At 41.2% G+C, this 21509-nt stretch overlaps 1 protein-coding gene across 2 annotated transcripts in view; it reads left to right on the top strand.

The window, feature by feature from the left end:
- The first annotated feature begins 2604 nt into the window (after positions 1-2604).
- RHPN2 (rhophilin Rho GTPase binding protein 2) overlaps positions 2605-21509 on the top strand; it is a 29692-nt gene continuing 10787 nt past the window's right edge. Inside the window, exons 1-6 of one of the 2 annotated variants that reach the window (XM_065848562.2) lie at positions 2605-3320; positions 13646-13761; positions 16304-16432; positions 19376-19451; positions 20459-20536; positions 21236-21360. In XM_065848562.2, coding sequence (XP_065704634.1) covers positions 3240-3320; positions 13646-13761; positions 16304-16432; positions 19376-19451; positions 20459-20536; positions 21236-21360 — 605 coding nt within the window. In that variant the 5' untranslated portion in view covers positions 2605-3239. The remainder of the gene's footprint in view (positions 3321-13645; positions 13762-16303; positions 16433-19375; positions 19452-20458; positions 20537-21235; positions 21361-21509) is intronic. The other variant, XM_065848563.2, reaches the window with a different exon arrangement.

The following is a 21509-nucleotide window of genomic DNA, read 5'->3' as shown; positions in this document are numbered from 1 at the left end:
AAGCTACATGCTGCCAGGGTTACTGACAAAATCTTTTTCCTCTCAGAACAGAAGTTTAATATTCAAACCAACAATAGGGCAGAAATATATAACCCCGTGGCAGGTTTAAAATTCAGGAATCTACCTTAAGAAACAGTAGAAGTTGATAGATGTTTCCTTTCATACCGTATCACTCTAATGTGCTTTCACTGATAAGCCTGTGTGTCTCTCTGGGACAAAAGCTGTCTTTGAGGCCCCTGGTACCACCCTGTAGCCGCAAGATCTGTAAAATCACAAAAAAAAGAAACATTATCTTAACAGAGAGCAGCACCTCTCCTTACCAAGTCAAAGCAGATTCCGATACTCAGTATGTAACAGCGCATCAATGTGTGTCCCAGCAGGAAATGAATTTCCCAAACAGAGACCATTTCCCAGCGGCCAAATAGAACACTTAAGATGGAATTTCATATATCCACAATTTTTTTCAAGATGAGGGAGGGGTAGAAGGACGGGACTGACTGACCAAGTGGAGTGATATACATATAAGAGAAATATGGCATATAATGTGCACATGTACTTAAATATTGTATATACTGTCGTGTGTCTGCACTAAGAATATTAATATTCTGGTCCCTCTTACCTTTACTATTGTGGGACAAAATCTGGGGCAATTCAAGTTCTGCCATTCTGTGCCTGTTTTCAGTGTGGCCATTCTTTGGATCACCTGGTTGGTTTATCTGTGAAGATGCACAAAGCCAGATAACACCAAGTTCTGTAAAACAAAGATATTTGATGCAGAGATAAGATTCACTCCTTCAATTTCAACACTTCAGGCACAACATACTGATCTTTGGATGCAAATTCTTAAGCATTTGATGCTTGCTTAGAGATAGTGCCATGTCCAGTGCACCAAATCATTGAATTTACTCTCTTCTAATATCAAAGATAAATATCAACCAAACATCTGCATCTCTGTGCCTGTTTTTCTGAATGGATGTGTTCCAGATTCCTCGCCTGTTGTTACTGAATGTTTACAATGCAGTAAATCAAACCTTCTGATTAATATAATTGTGAGAAACTGACAATGTCTATGGTATGAACCCACCTCTGTTTAGGAATTCTAACAGCAAGCAAAAAGCTAGTGAAGATGTCTAACCAATTGGTGAGAAGAGCTGGGATATAGTTTTTTGAGGTTAAATCAAGGTTTTGGAATGTTCTAAGCTGCAATTTACATTCCAGGGCCAGGGAGTGCTGCTACCCAGTCATTACACAGCTCAGCACTAGCTACTGAGACCATACCATCAACATGTGCCCTTTGCAAAAAAATGCATGTTCGCCATATGCAGACAAAACTTACAGTGACTTACTTAAGAAATATGATATCAGTCCTAATGCAGTCACGATGAAGTACCCTTTGTGCAAGGGAGGGGAAGGAACAGTCTAATCTGGTAGTTGTGAGTGTTGGGTGATACACCCAGGACACTGAAGATGGGGGAGGAAGCCTGTGAGAGCTCTCTTGGACCCTCCCGAATTTGCTGTATACATTTGCTGTGTGTATCACTGCTGACTTTGTTAAAACAAAGAATCCACTACCAATGAAGAAAGGATGCGTTTTGCCACCAAGATACATTAGACGTTATTTTGGGCATTGTACTGTGCAGAAACTTCTGCAAATTTGTGGTTTGTATGTATTGCATTGGAGTTTTACACTGATCTCACAAGATTTAAACTTTAAAATCCATTTTCATTTGGTGGGTAAGTACATTTCCTAATAGCATAAAAAGTAATCTAAACCATTTTTACGCCCTCATAATAGAAATTCGAGCAAGTTAAACTACTTTCCCACTTCCACCTTTTTCTGTTTAGCAAACAATTGGATACATGCATTCAGTATCTTTAGAATTATTGGAAAAAAAAAAAAAGGAAAAAGACCAAAATTCAGCTGACTTCAACAGACACAGCAGAAGATCTTTGGATCCCAATTTCTGAGTTGCTGACTCTGGTATTTGCCGTTAAAAACAGGCAGCAGACACACAATTTAACTGGACTGCTCTGCATAACCCTCTGGAGACATCGGCATTTTCAAAGAAAGTTTCAGTTAAGGATGTTTTTCCTTTGATAAAGAAACGTTGTCTCTGCAAATTTTTTCCCTGACACAACTCACCAGACTTCTAAGAAAGATGAAAAAAAAAGAAGGGAAAGGGGGAAAAGTTGTGGTAATATCGACCGAAGTATTTTCCTGTATTGCATTTTTAAACACTAAATGCAATACGGGTAGGTTAGGCCTGGCTAGTAATAGGAACCAATATTGGCAATTTCCTCACACAAGCATCCAATAACAACATTTGCAAAACCGGTTACACAATGGAATATTTCGAAGACAGGAGGTTTTCAGTGCGAACGCTGCAGATTTTTGCAATGCTGAGGTTGATGCCACAGCAGTTTCCCGGAGCCAGGGCCAGCCCTGCCCTCATCGAGATACTGCGGCCCTTATCAGGGGCCAGGGCTGGAACCCCTCCAGCTCCCGGGGCTCTGGGATCTCTCTCGGGGGGGGTCTGGGAGCTCGGTCCCCCCGCGGGAGGGGCAGAGGCCGGGCCTGTGAGCCGTGCCGGCGGACCCGTGCGCACCCCAGTGCTAAAGCGCCATGTGGCTCCGCGGGCCCCGGGAACCGTGCCCGGTAAATACTCCCCGCTGCGAGGAGCACCCTCCGGCTTTAGGGTGCAGCTCGGAGGAATGAGCCCGCGCTGAAGGACAGCCACCCGCGGGAAAGCTTATCCCCCCGAGGCGGGCAGCGGGCCCGGGGAAATCCGGCGGCAGCCCCACAGTGCCGGGGGAGCCGCCGCGGGGAAGCGGCAAGAAGCGAGCGGTCCCTTCGGGGAGGCCAGCCAAACTCCGCCACGCTTCAGCGGGGCGCGGAGCACGGAGCACAGCCGGAGGGCCTGGGAGGAGCGGGCTGAGCCGCCGCCGCGCAGTGGGGCGCCGGGCTGCGCTTCCAGTCGGTCACAGCCACCGCCTGTCCCCGGACAAGGGGTTTCCACGGGGAGCGGCCCGGTGGTCACCGCAAGGCTCTCGCCCGGGCCACCTGCTAGGGCTGCCAGGGTAACGAGTGACCGCGCCGTGGGGCGGGGCAGCTCCTCCCCGCCACCACCGGAGGTGGGGCCGGGTGGCGCCGTGGGGCAGCGGCGACATTTCCCGTAGGGTCGCGGTTCTCGCAGCAGCTCTCGCCTCGCAGCAGCGGAGGGACGTCGGCTCGCCCGGAGATGACAGACGCTCTGCCGCCCCGCGGCTGCCAGGCGGCGGAGGCAGCGGAGGACGGCTACTTTCGGAAGGTGGGATGCGCGGTGAGAGGCTCGGGGGCGGTGGGCTATGGGCTGTGGGCCCGAAGCAGCCCCTCCGTGGGCATTTCGGGGTTGGCGGTGCCGTGTCCGCCGCTCGTGGGCTGCTTTCTCCTGGCCGGAGCGCCGTGAGCTCTGTCCCGCGGCGGCGGGGAGCTGCTCTGGGGGAGGGAAGAGAGGCGAGACGGGGCTGTGGCTGAGCGCGTCTGCCTGGCCGGGGACAGGGGATGTCCGGCACCGGGCTCCGGCTGGGGGGGACGCACTGCGGGGGCCGGCGGGGCGCTCCGCGGGGTCCGGGGTGGCCGCAGCCCGACAGCCGCCGGCGGGACCCTCTGCTGTCCCTGAGCCAGGCTTCACCATGCAGGATAGGTGCACTCGAATCTCTAGGAAATAAATGAAATGTCACCTTTCCCATCCTACCCCACACTCTTTCGTGTTCGCTCCTCACTGCATCCCCTCGCTCGCTCTCTAGTAAATCTCCCTGGGAACCTGTAAGAAAGTTTGCTGGAGTAAGGCAGTGAAGTTAATAAACTCGTTAGGAAGTTTTTAATGAACATCTGCCCTAATTACTTTTCAGACTGAGTGGGCGGCTTATGCCATAACCTGCACCTGAATTCTTTTGTGCACAACAGTAATTATAGTTGAGTATCGCCTGTAATTCAGCCCTGTGGGCTCCTCTGAACTTCACTGGCGGTAAAGGGCATAAGTGCCGCTTTCGCGGAGCTTTGATTCCACCTTCCCTCGCTGTTTTTAAGTTTTCTGCGCCTGTGAATTTTGTTAATGGGCTTCAAATAGGGGCGTGGGTACGCGGGGGTTTCGGTGTAGATACTGTAACCAAGACCATAAACTGTTTATTCTATGGAGAAAAAAAAAAGCCTTATGTATCAGGTTGTTGCTGCTCACCTCTGCACAAAAATACCCCTACGATGCACTTCAGCTGCCACCTGGATGACCCAGTAGGAAGGCACGTAGGCTTTGCTTTGTTGCCCTCTTTACAGGATGTTTGGGTTTTGCCCCTAGTAGTCACCAAATTCATAAGCCTGCAGGAGCTTAAGCAACAGCATGGCCCTTCAGCAGAGGAACTGTTTTGCAGCTGAAAAGAGCAAAGTTTTACCTGTGCCAGCCACACTGCAAGGAATTGCTGCTGCCACATAAATAACTGGACAGGCTGAAGCAAAACTTTGACCTAGTCTTGTCTGGTTTCTTCATTTGAGTAATCCTGCTATAATATTTGATGAGTAATCACTTCTTTCTTAGTTGTCCATAGCAGGAAATCACAAAGTGTGGCAAAGCTGTAATTATTTAGAGTTTTCACAGCTATGTTTTCTACAGTATGAGGTCTTTGTAGGCTGCCTTGAGGTATGTTAGTAAAAAAAGCTGACTTTTCATGAACTTGTCAAATTTGCTAAGTTAGATAAATCAAGCCTTCCACCTGTTTGTTTTACACTCACACTTGCTAAAGGACTGAGTTTATTTTCCATTAAATTGTTGTATGTCAGGGTTAAGTTGACTGAAACAGCATTAGATCAGTGTAAACCCCATATCCTGGACAGGAATAATTTTTTTCTCATATATGAAAATATAATAAGATCACTTTTATACCTAACCGTGAGCATCTTTCCCACTTTTGAATTATGTCTTAAAGCAGTAGAAAATGGATATGAATCTGATATTAAACAAATCTTGGCGAGCCAGTGTTGCAGTGGAACATTCTTCCCTCTGTTCAGTCAGGTCTTTGAGAGGATCATCCAGCTCATAAGTATCTTTAATCTTTGCAAACTGCAGATCAGGCTAGATGCTCAAAGCCTTCTGTCCCTAAAAGTCAGGTGTGAGCAGCAAACCAGTATTCCTTGTCATACATTAGTTGAATGGTCTCAAAGATCAGAGTTTTCATTCTGACTTAGTAGTTCTAGGAGAAAGGCGGGGGTGACGGGGAGGGTGGAAACCAACCAAAACCCAAAACAATCCCACTCCTGGAATCTTGACCAGATAAGCTGTGAACCCAAGGAGATTGTTTGGACATATGATCTTCAGGCTTTACATGTTCATCTGAATGGTATGCTGGACTATTTAATGTCACTGAAACTAATCACTGAGCTGTTCAGGTCTGTCTTCCCCCTACCACCTCCAAGCTCCTTGTATCGCTTTCCCTTCTGTTATTAAAACCACACTACTGTTTGTTTTCCTGAAAAGATCTGAGGCTTTGTTTACCAGTTTTGATGGTGTAGAACCACATCAATTTCCAAGGCTGATCCTCGTGTTTTTAGATCAAAAGACATTTGCTTAATTGACCTTTTTAGTCTATAAGCTGTGGAGCAAGGTGAAAACACTTCCTTTGTACCAGTTCTGCTCACAAAAGGGCTTTCAAGCACTATTCACACAACGAGGTTGCCTGCTGTACTTTGCAAGAATATTGTGCACAATGAAATTTTGTAATTGAGGAAAAACTGAGCAGTTCATACAACATCCATGTTTTAGACTCTTATATTTTCTTTCGATAAATGGGTTACTGTGGGAAGTATGCTTGAAGTTTGTGTAGTGCCCTTTTGTGTGTTATGTTTTTTGAAGTCTTAAATATAGGATACCAGAAAACAACCCTCAGTATCCCCAGAATGCAATATGTAAAGTAACTTATTTATTTAATTCTTGCTTAGCGCTTTTTCTTCCTGTAGGGAGGTGGCCCTGTAAAACTATGACTGGCTCTATGTAAAGGGCCATGACCAGAAGCCGGGAAACAGATACACAGTCTTGTTTCCTGCTTTGACTTCTGTTGCCACACTAGAAAGTTCGGGTTGCTGTGATACTGCCAGGTGAGTCTGAGATACGATGGGTGGCAGCTCCTGCAGGCTGCTTGCATCATTCCTCAGACTCCCTCTCTGCATTCCCTTCCAGCTATGTCAGAGATGCTCTGTAGGGACCTTTTCCTCTTTGTTTTCCTCTTTCCCTTACCCCATCTCTGTCCATGATCTCCTTTTTCCCCATGGCTTTTAAGGAAATTACTGTGCAGCCACACAGTGTGTATACAACTTTGTCAGTGCTGCCCCTATTCCCTTCCTCTTACATCTCCCCTCCAAAACAACCCTCTTTAGTCATTTGATTAGCTGCAACCAAACTTGCAAGAAGGATTTCTGTTTTAAAAACAAAACAAACAACAACAACAAATTCTTGCTGGTGTCCTGAAGATGATATGGCAAGGTGATACGGCACCTTAACGTCCCATCAAAAAGATGGAGCTTTTGTCTAGAACTTCTTACTTCCTGGGAAGATAACGCACCAGGAAACTGGTTCTGCTACTGTTTTGTTTGTCTTAACCATCATGTGCAGGTAGCTTATTTTAGTGTATCCCACGGTACATCGCCAAGGCAAACTGTACCTGTACTGGGTGGTGCAAGTGCTCTTGGATCTTCAGTCTCGTGCCTTGATGTCCTCTGTGCGGAATTCCGCATTCTTTCATTATTACTGGCAGCAACTTGTGAATCAGCCATGTGTATCCTGCACGTCCATCCAAATTCTGCTCCCGATCTTTCTTCCCTATGAAAGAGTCTGTGGTCAGCAGAAAATAATGACAAAATTAATGATCAGAGCAAAGAACAATTTGTTTTAAAAGCAGAGCAAGGCATTTAGACAGGAATGATTTTTTTCAACAGACTGATAGTAATTAAAGCTGGTCTGTCCTCATGGGCTGTTTTGCTTATGTGAGATGCTTCTCTCACCTCTGGGGAAGGTATTTTGTAAGCCTGGCATGGCTCTGTGGTTGTTTGACCTCTCAAGACCTTTTCTTGTGGGAGAAACAACTCTCTTTTTCAAGCTGTTTTCCCCTTCTTTATTTTTTCTCCTTTTTTTTTGTTTTGTTTTCATTACAGCGCACCACCAGACTTAACCAGTAAGTTTTCATGAAGTAAATATCCCTAAAATATGTCAGTACAGAAGACTGAGGATATGTATAAAGCAGTACTCATCCAGTCACAGGATCTAACGCTCGCATGGTGATCTATTAGTAGGGCTATGCCTGCCCCATTTTTGGTTTGTGGTTTGTTTGTTTTCTTTTGGATGGGTAGGAGCAGAGCAAGGAGGAGATATCTAGCAAGTTCTTTCTAGTATATCTTTCCCATGTTGCTTTACTGCTTTGCAACATCTTATGCAGACTGTAATTTTCAAATTCCCGAATTGGTCAGGAAGTTGCAATAAATGATTAGAAAAAGCCATAGTTCATTTTCCAAGGTTACCCTTTCTGTAGCTCTCCAAGCGTCTGCTGGTAGAGCACTCATCACCCCATTTTCAGTGTGGTTGTTTTGGATAGCAGTCCATTGTGCTACACAGAGGCAGAGCAGTAGGACAGCTAGCTTAATGAATCTTTAGATTCTGATCAGTTTAATGAAGATGCTTATTTTCTTTTCCCTTTCTTAAAGCTTTGGTTCCATCTGTGAGGCTTGGTGCTTAGATACAGACCAAGCTGATGATTCAGAAAGGCAGTATATATTAGTCCTCCATGTCAGGGGAAAAGGCTAAAACCAGAAAACAAGCAGTTCCATAAACAAAGGACCAGGTTGAAAATGATGATAGGTATGGTAACCAGCTCATGAATCAGCACTTCCCTAATTAACTCTCTCTGCTTCCCCTCCTTAGCTTTCGGGGTTTCTTCTGCAGGGCTTCCCCCAAACTGTGGTTAACATGCCAGTTTACCAGCCTGCTACACCTGCGCTTCCACTGAGGTTCTTTATAGTCATTAGTAGCCAGGCAACCATCAACATTAGCATTGACACAGGAATATTTATTTGCCTATTTATTCTCTTTCCACTTTCCTGAAGCGGCAGAAACAATGTTGTGATGATTCACACTCCACATCCTTCCATATCCACTCATTATATACCAAGTCATGAAACCTAAAACTGAAAGTAGGGCTTCATGCGAAACTAAGACTCATCTTACTTAGTCAAGAGACAGACATCTCTGATGAAATATTAATACTCATTTTGCTTAGTGAGTGGTGTGACAAGATGGAGTATTGTATAGAAAAAAATTATTTAGAATTTAATACAATAATTAGTTCTAAAATTTTATATTCACCTTTGGGGCCAGGTAGTTAGAACTGTAAAATACTTGTTTGTGGCACAAGTATGCCAGATCTTCCTCCTCCCTCTCCTACCTTTTTTTAAACTCAGATAAAACTTCTGCTATTGAAAGACTTGCAGTATAGAGCTAAAATTTCAAAATTGAACTAGTAGAAACATGAGAAGAGAAACTTCTAACGACAGTAGTAGAAGGTAAGGAAATAAACTTGATAATTTAGCAGGATTTCAGACCAGTTCTAGAAATACTGTTGTGAATCATGCTGTTTACAACAATGGCTATTACAGCCAAAGAAGTTATGTGCATAAGTTAAATTACATACATTTAAATATCTGGAGGATATGGCCATTTGCGTACACTACTGGGCTTGACAAGCAGCACAGGTTGTGCTGGCTGGAAAGGAATGTTTTATTTTAGGTAAGGCGCACCCAGTTTCAACTCTGTGTCACCTTCAGACAGTGTGTGGCTCATCTTAAAGAGTTCAAACCACTACTTTATAAATCATATTTATGTTAATTTCAAATGCTTACTGTGGTTACTCATTGTCTGGCAAACAGTCATGATTTTTGTGTCCATCCCAACTGGATTTCTGATATTAAAAGAATACTTCTGTCTTAAAAAAAAGAACTTCCTGGCATCCAAATTAAATAAAACTACTTCTTTATTTGGGACCCACACTTTTGACAGCTGTTTTCCTTCTGTGATTTCTCAAGACCTAGAGCCAAAACTTGGAAAATGACAAAGATTTTGCTTATACCCCTTAGAATGGGGTATTTTAAGGCTCTTTCAAATGGGACGTAGATGCTGGTGCCTTGTACACAGGCAGGATACTGTCCATCCATAGTAAACCTGGAGTACTTGACTACAGGCTTGCCAGCTACCCTCTCCACCCCCAAGTAATCCATAGAATAAAATCTTCCCCAAATCCCAGCTGAGTCCCGGGCAGTCAGTCAGCTGCTCCCTCACTCTGCTCTTGAGCCGGCTGTGCTGGGCCTGACAGAGACAACACGGCACTGAGATCCCACAGGCACTCACAATACAACTGATTGCCAATAAGCGTGTGGGGGATAATGTTTTTAAAGTTTAAAATAAAACCCGGTGGGATATCCTGCCATCTAAGCTTGGGCATTGGTTCTAACAAGAGATGAGCAGCAATCCCATTGGAATCTGTCAGCACGCCCCATTAATTAGTCAGAGGATTGCGGTCAAACATGCAGGCCCTGCGCATGCCAGCCTTTAGCAGGAGGTGCACGTTTATTTATCCAAAATCAGTGTCTCTTTCTTTCAAGGTGTTACCCAATTAGCTACATAAATAACATATGGCAATAATCTGTGACTCTTGTGCAGGTCTTGCCCCTGATAATGTTATATTAAAAACATATCAGCTTCCTGATTCTGCAGTTCAACAATACTATTCAACCAAGCAGGAAGAAATAAAGTAACTAGCTAACTGAACTTCGGGTTTTAAAAAGGTTTTGTTGGTTCAGGAGCTAAGGATGATAGTATTTAAGCGCTTTAAACACTTCTTTCTGAAGTGCAGCTATGCTCTGAGGGGAAAAAAGAGTTTACTCTTTTAATTGTCTTCATAGCAGAGTTACTCAATTTATTTGTCTCCCTCTCACCCCCAAATACCAGCAATGAAAGCTTAAATTCTACTCAATTCTTGGTCATTTTTCCAACTTCCTTACTAATAACTGTCCTTTTGTTGCTATTTAATTAATAATTTTACTCATAGTGTGTAAGCCAGGCTAAAATCTAGCTCACTCTCGAAGTTGTCTTGGCTCAGCAAAGAAATAAACAGTAATTAAAAGAAGCATCTAGCATCCTGTTGACAAGAGATGAAACAGTAGGTGTGGAAACCGCTGGGAAGTTTGGCTGCCAGATATTGTAATGAACTGAACATTAGCATTCTTGAGATTGTCCAGATGTGAACCAAGCACAAATGCTGTCTGGGAAAGGGATCTTCTACATGGAGGAAAAAAAAATTGAAGCACTTTCTTAGAGCACTCTGCTAAATAACTTTTTAATACACAGAATTTGTGCTTTACACAAGGAGAAATCTTCCCCAGACTGTATATTTCCTGTGTTTTTCAGATATTGGTTATTTTCACTGTCCTCTATACTGACTTCTACCCATCAGTTTTCTGGCAGTCTGATTACCATGAAGAGTTTAAGTCTGCAAATGAACACAAACGAACTGAGTGGCCCCATCCCCTGGGCAGGAGATGTAAAAAGCGATGTTTCTAAAAGGTAAAATAAGAGTCCCTTGTAGGCCTTGAGAAGTAAATGGGAGGTGTATGCTTGCAGCAGGGGAGCCCATCCTGAAAACAGACTCCTCTATCCACAAGGAGCCTTTCATCAAGGAGACAGCAGTGCAGGACTCCCAGGCACACTGGAGGTGATATGGATACCTCAGGCTGTCAGTGCTGTGTCCTCTTAGGTCGCCAGGCTGTTTTTTGCTTCGAAGCTTCATACAGAGATAAGTGGCTGGTCCTGAAATGCAGGGGAACATTTCTGCCATTTTTTCTCTTTGCACAGGGTTTAAGATCATGGCGGTTTTACATTCATGGTTTAATGGGAGCTTGTTTGATTTCTGGGCTGGAGCTTGATCAAAGGTCCACTGAAATAAACACACCACTTCTACTCAGCTTCACAGGCCTGGGAATCAGGCAGCTGATCTTCCTGAAAAATTTCCCAGAAGCAGAGCTGTGAAGAAGCATTTAAATGATGTCATGAAACTTGTTGGGCACACACAAGGGCAGGGAGTTCTGGAAAGAAGCTGCAGCTTTACAGAGAAAATGAAGACAAGGGCACAGCAAGGATACATTTTGGAAAGATGCCTGGATTCAGTGGTCGAGAAAGAAGTTGGAAGAAGGCATCACAGATCTGTGCTGGGATATAGACACAAAAGGCCCAAGACAAGAATCAAGTATTCAAACTGAATGCAAAAAGCAAGAGGATATAATTGACATGGTTCAAATGAAAAATGTCATGGATAGAATGGAAGGAGAGAAGACTCTGGATACCAGTAGTAAAGACTATACAACACAAGGTGAAGAAAAAGCAAAGTAGGAAAAGCAGTAGCAGGCTAGAAACAGAAACGTGCCAAGAGCAGAAAGCAACTTGTGGGTACAAGACTGTGTTGTACCTTTCAGTGTGCCTTGTTATGTCTCTGTGTATAAATGTGTGTAAAGGAGCATCACGTATTTGGTATTAAAGCACTACTTTTAATCTGAGAGGAATGAATGTGCTTGCTACACATGCATGTTTAAGAAGTTAATCTGTGTGTTGTGCTTGCTGCCGGTGCTTTCTCAATGAAGAGAGTACATACCATGCATCCAAGTTTTGGGCTTCTGCTGTTAATTGGTATTTTAATGCAGAAACATTTCTGTAACAGGAGTAATTTCATGTGGCATGTTTTTTTTTTTTAAAGATATCCGGCAAATTGTGCTTCTGAAGATGTTTCACAAGCTTCTTGTTATTTCACTTGTTTATTATAAACTTTTCAAACTAGGGATTTGAAAATTAACAATATTAGGCTATGTGCTTTCACAGTTGAACTACTGTGATCTGGATCGATAAGCTCATTTCTCTATTGCCAAGTCAATTTGCCTTCAGTTGCCAACTCAAATAAGAACTGAACTTCAAGTTCTATTTAAATACTTTCTTTGATTGTGCTGGTATGTCATTGCCTGACCGCTCAGAGCTTGTTGAGAGACTTCTAAATGCTGTTATATAAAACCCAATTTTTTCTAGTCAAAACTAGGAGGAAGAGACCCAAAATAGTACGTAATTTAGTGGCTGGAGTACTTGAGGGAAGACTTGTATCAGTCAGATCTGAGTCTCCTTCTTGTGTCATACATTATCCAGTAGGACCCTGATATGTTTTGTAATGATACCCAGCAAGGCCGCTCAGTAGGACAGGCTTTATTTAAGGGTAAGCCTTAAACCAGAGTGGTCTTATTTGCTTCAGAATCGGTAGTTAAGGCTGCAGGGATGTGCTGGTTTGCTATAAATGAGTATTAATGTTCAAAGTTATTTTATACTTAAAAAAAGGGAGGCAGGACAAAGAATAAAAAAGTGGAAGTGAAACTTCTAATGTATTTAAAAAGCGTGTTAAGATTGTATTTCTCTCAAAAACAACAATAAAAAAGACAAATGTAGCCCTAATAGTCTGTAACAGTTACAGCTTGCCAGTGCTCACCAGAGTACAACGGCTCAGTCCTGCTCAAACACAGGTCGCAGTAGTTCGAGTTGCATTCTTGTGAATTCCAGATTTCATGCTTTACTTTTTAAGGGCTTCATTTGATGAGTATCTGAGGGTATAATAGTCATTTCACCCTGTTAAGGTCTATTATTTCATATTCCATCTTATCCCATCTCATTTAATTTCCCATCTTACTTGATACTTACTGAGCTATCAATACATAATCTTCATTTAGCCAACAGGTAACGAGAGACTGATGGGCAGCTAAATCATTGCAGCTGGCATTGTGATCATATACAGATGAAATAACTTATAAATCGTATTAATATTACACATTTTTGGTGCCATATGCAAAGGTGCTGTTGGGTTAGGGTAGGGTACACTTAAAGATCCGAGAGCTTTTCCTGATTGCGCAGAAGAGCTGTGCAGATCATGAGTACTGTGCCAAAAATGAGTTTGAGATGTAAAGACAGGAACCTAGGGAAGGAGGGGTAGGAATTGTACCAAAGGTGTGAGCACCAGGAGGAACAAGAGCACAGATCCTTAGGAGGGTTCTCAAAACTGTGAGCAGTGGTGCCACTAAAGCCTGTTTTCTGATAGAGTTACATTTCAAGGCTGCACAAATCCCAGTATGGAACTGTGATATTCTGCAAAGGTTAAGCAGAAGCTTTCATAGGAGTTACCACCTTGCCAGATACTGTTTTTATGAAACATGTAGAAACTTAATAACACACTATCGTGTTTTGTTGTAATTGAAAAATACCTTCAAAAGATTTCTAGGGGTGAACAGGCTGGCTCACACACGTACATAAGCTTTAAAACAAATATTTTCTGCCTGGATTTTAATGGAAAATGCTTTGATCATGGTGTTTCTTTCACTTTTAATGACCAAGTTTGAGAAAAGAGACAATGGCAATAATTTGTCACTCATGTCAAGGTAATTAATTTGTATTCATACAGAAACCATGCCATTAAAGTTCATTCAAATTCGGTGTTTCTCCTTTTTCAAAGTCTCTTCCAACAGCAACAACAAAAATGGTTTCCTTAATTCTAGGGATGTAATCCTCTTGCTGAGACTGGCCGAAGCAAACTGCAAAATCAAAGAGCTGTCCTGAACCAACAGATCTTGAGAGCAGTAAGAATGAGAGCTGGTGCTGAGAATCTGTTAAGGTACGTGTCGTGAATTCCTAGTTCTCTTCCCCGAGCAATTATTATTTTATTTTATGTTTAAGTCTCTTAGCGATTGCCTTTTCCATGTCTGCTTAACTGCTCCCCTAACTTACTGTATAAATTACTGCTGGATGCTCTGTGAATCTCCCTGGAGTTTTTTTTTAATGCTGTAGCTCTACAGAGGTATTACTTGCTCTCAAGTGCACTTGCAAAGCTGCTGTGTTGTAGCAAATGAACTGAACGTTAGCCTTATTTTGCTCTGTTTCATCAGCTTTATTGCTAGTGATAATGGGAAGTGAACCTTGCTGGATATTGTAGTGAGTCTTTTTACAGTTTAAATAAAATAAAGGTATTGTCACTATGCTGTCGCTTTTCCCAAGCTCCTTTAGATCTGTGCTCCTCAATGGAAAGGACCATCAGTTGCATTATTAATTCCATGTAATAACGATATAGGAATAGCAGGGTAGCACGTATCTAATTTGAGCTGGGTTACAGTTGCCATCAAATTCTCCTACAGTTTGAGGCAACTGGAAAAGACTTTGCCCTTTATTCTGTTTTGTCCACCAAATCTTTTTCTAAGACACAGTTTCTTATGTGGCCGTCCCCATAGGAACAGCCTTATGTTGACCCTGTCCTGAGGCTATTATGTCCTCTCATTAACTGCTTAGCAAACAGTCCTGTAGCTTTCCAACAATCCATCCGTCGGTTACACAGAACTCAAAATTTCCCCAGTACTCATCTGCAATAGTCTCCTATGGCTTCTGTTTCTCTGCAGCTGGAGGGATAATGCGTATCCAAGAACAAAATATTCAATATACTTCCCTTAGAGAAGTGAAAATGCTTGAATAAATTCACTTATACTTGCCATTAATTAGTAGGTTGCCCTTTGCCTGTCACCTGCCTTTATCTCCACTCTCAGCAAGAGAGGTGGTAGGTCTAAAGCTTGGGTAGTTTTAGCTCTGTGACTGGCTACATTTTGCTTCATTTTCTGGTCACTGACTTAAGGAGTAAGACTTAGGGTCTTTTGCTGCCTTTTGTAGACATAGCAGAATTCTTATCTCTGCTTTTGAAACTGAACACTGACCATTCAGTAGATGTTTCTGCATGCCAACTCAGGCATGTTTTGGAAAAGCTAAATAAGTAATATTGAGTGTGAACGCTGTCTGCCCTAACATTCAACCTAAAGATGTCCCAAAGTTTGACTCCTGATACCAATGTTAACTGCTAAAATACTGAAGTTGCTATTGACAAGAGTGAGAACTAAGCCTATTGGAAGAGTAGAGGAGCAGATTTGTGTCTAAGTTATTAGATATATAAAAGGAATTTGTACCTGTTAGGCTATTAAAACTTGCTAGTTCTTTGAAAGAAGCACTTTCAAGAGTAACCTGATCACTATATAGTTCACATGACTAGACATATGTACAATCTCCTAAAGAAAAAGATAAATAAACAAGCTTTATGTTGTCAGATGCTATTTGCATTTCATCAAGTTTCAAGAGAAGCAAACCAATTGCTGTCCACAAGGAGCCTCCTGCAACAGGACTTGAGGCAAAAACTGGAAATGCGGGTTTCTTTAGTTTTGGCTGAAAATAAACGCTAGGCTTGAAACAAATGATCCATACAGCACCAAGACTTTTGCTTAGAACTTCTGAAAGTCAACCTCTCCTTTTCATTGTCTTTTGTTCTGGAAGTTCTGAGTTAAAACTGAATTCAGAGTAGAGTAATGTGGATCTCAAGGATATCCCATTGCCCCTGCTACTCTCTTTTGCCGTTTGTCATTACAAAGTATGTCTACAGTACAACAACATGAAGAGGTAGTCAAGTGATATAATATCCTGAAATAAACCAATAAAAAAATCACCCAGAAATGCTCTGGAGGGCCAGATGCTAACATCCACCGTAACAGCAGTTCAAAATGTTATCATGTAAATATATAAATGGCAAAGGAAATGAGCAAACAAAAAAATCCCATTTGCATCCAACAAAATAAAATTATAGAGAAAATCGTATTGTATTTAAAGGAAATATATTTCTACCTCTATATTTGGTTGTAAAACATTCTGTAGTAACTGTTTTATGGGAAGGTTGTGTTACTTTATTGTTAAGATCAAAAGTCTCAACAGATCCTTATTCAATTTACGACGTGGGAAAATCTCTTTTGAAAAACAATCTCCTGATTCCCCCGTCTCCACCCTTGTAGCTTCTTCTAGGAAAAGATCACATAATGCAAAATAGGATAGTGATTCTGTTTAAGATGCTTTAATTTTGTTGATTAACGTATCTGAAAATAAGCCTGACCATTAATCACGCACAAAAAAATAGCACATAGCAAACCTTCCATGTGTCTGTATGCTGTTATCTGGAAACTATGCCAGGCTCTCTCTTGATAGAAAAACCTAATAAATTCTCAGATTTGAGGTTGTGTATCATCTCTTAAGGAAGCTGAAAAATGCTGAGAATGCTAACAAGGAGGTCAACCAAACTTAAGGACAAAACCTTTTCCTCGGCAGTGAAAAAAACGTATGTCTCTTTCTTTCTGCAGAGCAACTACCAACAACAAAGTACGAGAGCAGGTACTACTGGAACTGAGTTTCGTAAACTCAGATCTGCAGATCTTAAAGGAGGAATTGGAAGGACTGAATATCTCAGTAGAGGTTTATCAAAATACAGAGTAAGTATAAAGCTGTTACTCAATTATTGATAGATGTTCTGTTTACCACTGGAAACAAAATTGTTTCTAGGTGAGTGTGAATGCTGGACAATAATAATGTGAAAGAGCAGAGAACTTGATAGGAAGATAACATATTTGATGGTAGATTTGTTGACTAAGGGTTAGTCTGCATATTTGTGTTTCACTTGGGAAAGGTATGTACTGCTAATCCTTAGATACGAAGTTCCTTTGTGGAGGAGAGTATTGTGAGAACTGAAAGCTCTTGGGGCTACACGGGGAGACACGTGGCACCCAGCAGAATTTCCAGTACTAGAATGGCTGATCGGTTCAGTGCACTCTGGAGTGAGCCAACCTGGTAAATGTTACAGGATCTGTTCTCAAATGCTGTGCATACAACAGTCCTCTCTTTAGCTGGAAAGTAGAATTCCAATTTGGAGCTCAAAGCAGACTTGAGTAATCATTAAGGTGTGTGCTTCTGTGAGAGAAATCTATACATTAGTTGGTAAAACCAGGAGAATTTGGAGTAGACTAAGTTGGAATTGTTCCAAGGCTTTTTTCCAGCTTTAAAGAACATACTAAACTTCAAATTGCAATGGATTCCTCGAAGAGAAAATTTCAAAGTTAAAGGTTGTGCATTGTCTGAATACTGCAATGTTTTCTGTATCGGATGTCTTGTTGCTCCTGAAACTAAACATTTATTATTTGATTAACTTTAGCAGCTTAAGACACAAATTAAAGTGCTTCATATGAGTGGGCTACAATTTTGGGTCCCTGGTAAATTTCCAGGTGGACTACAAGGAATTCTTACTGTAGAGGGACCTGAGCACATTGGGGCACAGTGAGGCGTCTTTCAACTGAATGCTGACCAGATGCGAAAAAACTATGTTTCATTTTTCTCAAAAAGAAACTTGTGCTATAGTGTTCCTGCCCTCCACCCCCATAGCAAACTTCGACAATTATTTGATGCAAAAATGTTTTTTTTGTTCAAGATTTTACCAGTCTTCATAGATGCATCTGAGCATAGAGAGCAGTATGAAAGTTATGGCTGTGGGAGTGTGAGCAAGACTCCAGAATTACTATTCCTTCTTCTAGCTAAAGAATATTCAAATTATTTGGATTCTCCAGGAAGGGTGAGCAGCAGGGCAGGCCCCAAGGCAGGTAGAAGCCTGCGGTTGGACAGTAGTAAGCTTTTTATTCTCTCCTGATCCTGCTTCCCCAATCTGTTTTAAATGATGCTTTATCTTTCTGATGCTGTTCGTTCTAAGCTCTAAATGCTTTTTATGCTCCACCAGCTAAAATAATTCATTCCCTTTGTAACTGCTCTCCAGCCTTTAATAGCAATTAATAGCAATAGCTATTAATAGTTGCTCTTTGAATCTATTGTGCATATAGTCATCAACATGAGGTCGCACCCACATCACTAGGTTACCGTGTATTGTGTTACACCAGTCTGAAGGGTTGGCCTTCCCAGTACTTGCACATATCTGAGCTGGATTGAGAAGCATGACGCCATTTCTTCTAATTTCTGGAAATCCAGGATCACTTCCCTAACTGTTGAATGTGCTCATGATGTTAACTCCATGGGTGTGGCACCTTAGAAACTTAAAAAAATAAACTCAGTTTCTTTGAATGACGAATGTTGGTGTCTACAGGGACTGTGGGTGGTACTGGAATTCATTAATTCAGTAAGCTGGGATTTCTTTTGCATGTGTCTCACTTCCTTTTGGGGAAAAAGTCTTGATACAATCTGTTGTGAGTGTTGTGGATTCTTCTAAAAGCCCCATCAGAAATGGGATCATTTGCCCTACCTGCAGTAGAGTTTTGGCTCTGTATCTTGGAAGTGAAGCTGTCAGAGCCACTTTCTGGATCGTGCCAGCCAGTTTAAAGACTCTTCCTTTGCTGAGGAAGCTGCACTTTGACCTTCCCAAAATGGCACTTTCACCACTAAGAAAGTGATTTTGCTGGTTTTGCTGATAAGACCATAAATGAATCACACCCATGGGATGTTGTAGTTGGTAATGGAATATTCTAAACAATGATTACACAGATTAGACACTCAATCAGTTGTTTTCAGGAGAAAAAGGGATATCAGATAAACCTTACGATTGCTTGATACTGACCTGTTAAACATACTCAACAAGCTATGTATCTGGAAGCAATTCTTATCTTTTTTATAATTGGGTAATATTCTCAGTGGGAGAGCAATATATGTACCTTTCGAGGGATAAATGGTGCTGTATAATAGTCTTATCTGCTAGTGTCATTTACTAATATGATCCAGGTTTAAGTCCATGATACAGATGTGTGTTCACTTAAGAATCAGAATTTTTAAAGTCACAGTTCTCATCCTTATTGCCCTTTGATATTTTCGTGGTTGACTTGTTTAGAGGTTAACACCCAGCATTGCCTAGAAACTCAATAGTTCTCAGACTTCTTACTCGCAGGCCTTTTACCATTGGTATCCTTTGGCCCTGCTTTTCTCTGTGTTAGACACACGTCACTTCTACATATGAAACCATTGGTAGCCTGTAAGGTGGTGATGTAACTATTGGTGATTATCAGAGCACTTACTGTGGCAGATCTAGCAGCTGTGGAGCAGTTTTCTGTCCATGTAACTTGTGCAGGTGTATCAAGTTTGAGCTAAATTGCAGTAAGCCCACCTGTGAGAGTCTCCTTTTCTTTCCTAGAAGAAAATATAGGGTCAAATGAAAAAAAAATAAAATGCAGGCAAGTAGCTATCTTCACTCTCTTTTTGAGGAGTCATAGGCCATTAAACCGAGTTTCTTGGACAGGAAAGAACAGTTATAAACTATGTACCTTTTACCTGAACACCCATCAGTAAATTAACATTCTGTTAATTACAAAAGTAATTATCAACAGGCAAACAGAAAATAAGTATTTCTGAGTGGGTTTATTTTGGTGTTTTGTTTTGTTTTTCCATAGAGAGACTTTCAGCATTCCCTTGGTACCTCTTGGCCTGAAGGAAACCAAAGAAGTAGACTTTACACTCCCCCTCAAGGTAAATTTCAGAGACATATTTCCAAATGAATAGTTAACAGAAATAACTTCAATTTCAGATTTGTTTAAATACACAGAAATAATTTATGTACTTTATTCTTTTTTCTTTCATTTGCCCTAAAACTGAGAACACAATGTGTTTAAAAGTTAACCACCAATTATTTGGGACATTGCTCATAAGGAGTCAGAAGATGTTATAAGAAATCCAATTTCAGAGACAGTAGAGTTAAACCAAAGAGAAAGAAAAGTTCATTCTTCAGTTTTTAGTTCCAGTAAGACTTTTGATTACAGCTCTAAGTGTGAAAGAAAGTAGTAATGAAGGCTTTAATCAGCATAATGCACTGATACTCCAAGTTGCACTAACCAAGCTAGCTCAGTTGGGAAGCAGTGTTGCATCATTAATAGTGCTTGTTTGTTGGCTAATGTACTTTGCTGGCTATTTGAGCCACCTTCTGTAATTTTTAGACTACTGTATAGAGTGCAATATAGATTTTAACTCATGGTAAGGCATTTTATATCACTGTAGCATTTGCCTCTGCTTTTACTTCTGTAGGTTAATCTCCATGGTCAGATTATGGTAGAGCTTTATGCCATTGTAGCTTTGCTAATTTAAGTGGAATTGCCCTAATACAGCTGACAAGAATTTGGCAGTCTCTTTCTGTTAACAAGTTTTTATGGTCACTTGATTCCCTTGTTATTTTAGTTAAACAGGGTTCATTTGTCCCTTTCCAAACCACCAAGTGCTGTTGTTTTAAAACCCAGTGGAGTTGATGTAATAGGTGTTTGGTTCCTTTGCACTGGACTGAAATTTCTTGTCTCAGATATCAAATCAAATTATTAGTTCTACTGTCTTATTGTTGTCTCGTTGTTCCATGTTACTGTCCTATTGACTGGAAAGGAGCAGACACTATGCAAATAGCAACTGTTTGCAATTGCAGGAAAAAAAAAGAATAGTTTAGGTCAGTGTTAGATATTCCAATTTTTTACCTTTTTTTCTTCCCCTCCCAGGACTTTATTCTGGAACATTATAGTGAAGATAGTTCTGAATATGAAGATGAAATAGCAGATCTCATGGATCTGAGACAAGTAAGTTCAAGGTCTTTTAATCTACAGTTGTGAATAATATTTGTATGGAATCAGAATATGCCACTATTACTTATAACTTACCATGTTCTTATTGACTTCATTTCTGAAATAAGGAACCTGAATCTCCATTGTCCAAGAGCTTTACAACCTGTGTAAAGAACAAGTGAAGAAAATGATGAAGTTATGCAAAGTAACTGAGTTATTGACATAACTTTGTAAATCTTGTAAATCTAAGATTTGTCCTATCTACTTTATTTACTTTGAAGTATTTTAAATTTAGCAGGAGGAATTTTGAAGTGAATTTATCTGCAAAATATTGTAGTAAAAGTTATTTCTAACTATTGTTTGTTTCCTATATTATACTAGAAACATAAACTTTCTTTGTAGCTTTCATAAAATACCTACAATCTTTAATTAACTCTGAGATTTGCCAAACAGATCCCTTTTGCTTCCTTAGTTAACTCTGAGACTTGTCAAACGGATCCTCTTTGCATCCTTAAAGGTTTTGTTCTACTTCTGTGCAGCTGAAAAGCTCTTATTTGGAATGCATCCATATGGCCTTAAGCTGACTGCTCTCAGATTCCACACATTTCTGTGACATGCAAAAGTCCAAAGGAAGCAGAGCTTTATCCTTCGTGTTTCAGTATTCACCCTGTACCTCAACAGAACACACTTTATTTTAATGTATTGTATTTTAAGGCCTGCCGCACTCCAAGCCGAGACGAAGCCGGCATTGAGATGTTGATGAGCTATTTCCTTCAACTTGGTTATGTAGAAACCAGATTTTTCCCACCCACCAGGCACATGGGAGTTTTATTTACATGGTAAGTGCACAGTTCATGTTTGTCTTTTGCCTTTTTTGTTTTGTTTTTTTTAGAAGTGTTAATCTTTAACTGTCTTCTGTTTCATTTGAAGCATGCCAGTGTGTTTCTCCCCCCAAATCCCTGCAGTATGTGTTGTAATTTATTTTTTT

Source organism: Patagioenas fasciata, chromosome 13, assembly GCF_037038585.1.
Source record: "Patagioenas fasciata isolate bPatFas1 chromosome 13, bPatFas1.hap1, whole genome shotgun sequence".
Taxonomy (NCBI): Eukaryota; Metazoa; Chordata; class Aves; order Columbiformes; family Columbidae; genus Patagioenas; species Patagioenas fasciata.
This window is presented reverse-complemented; position numbering and strand designations above follow the sequence as displayed.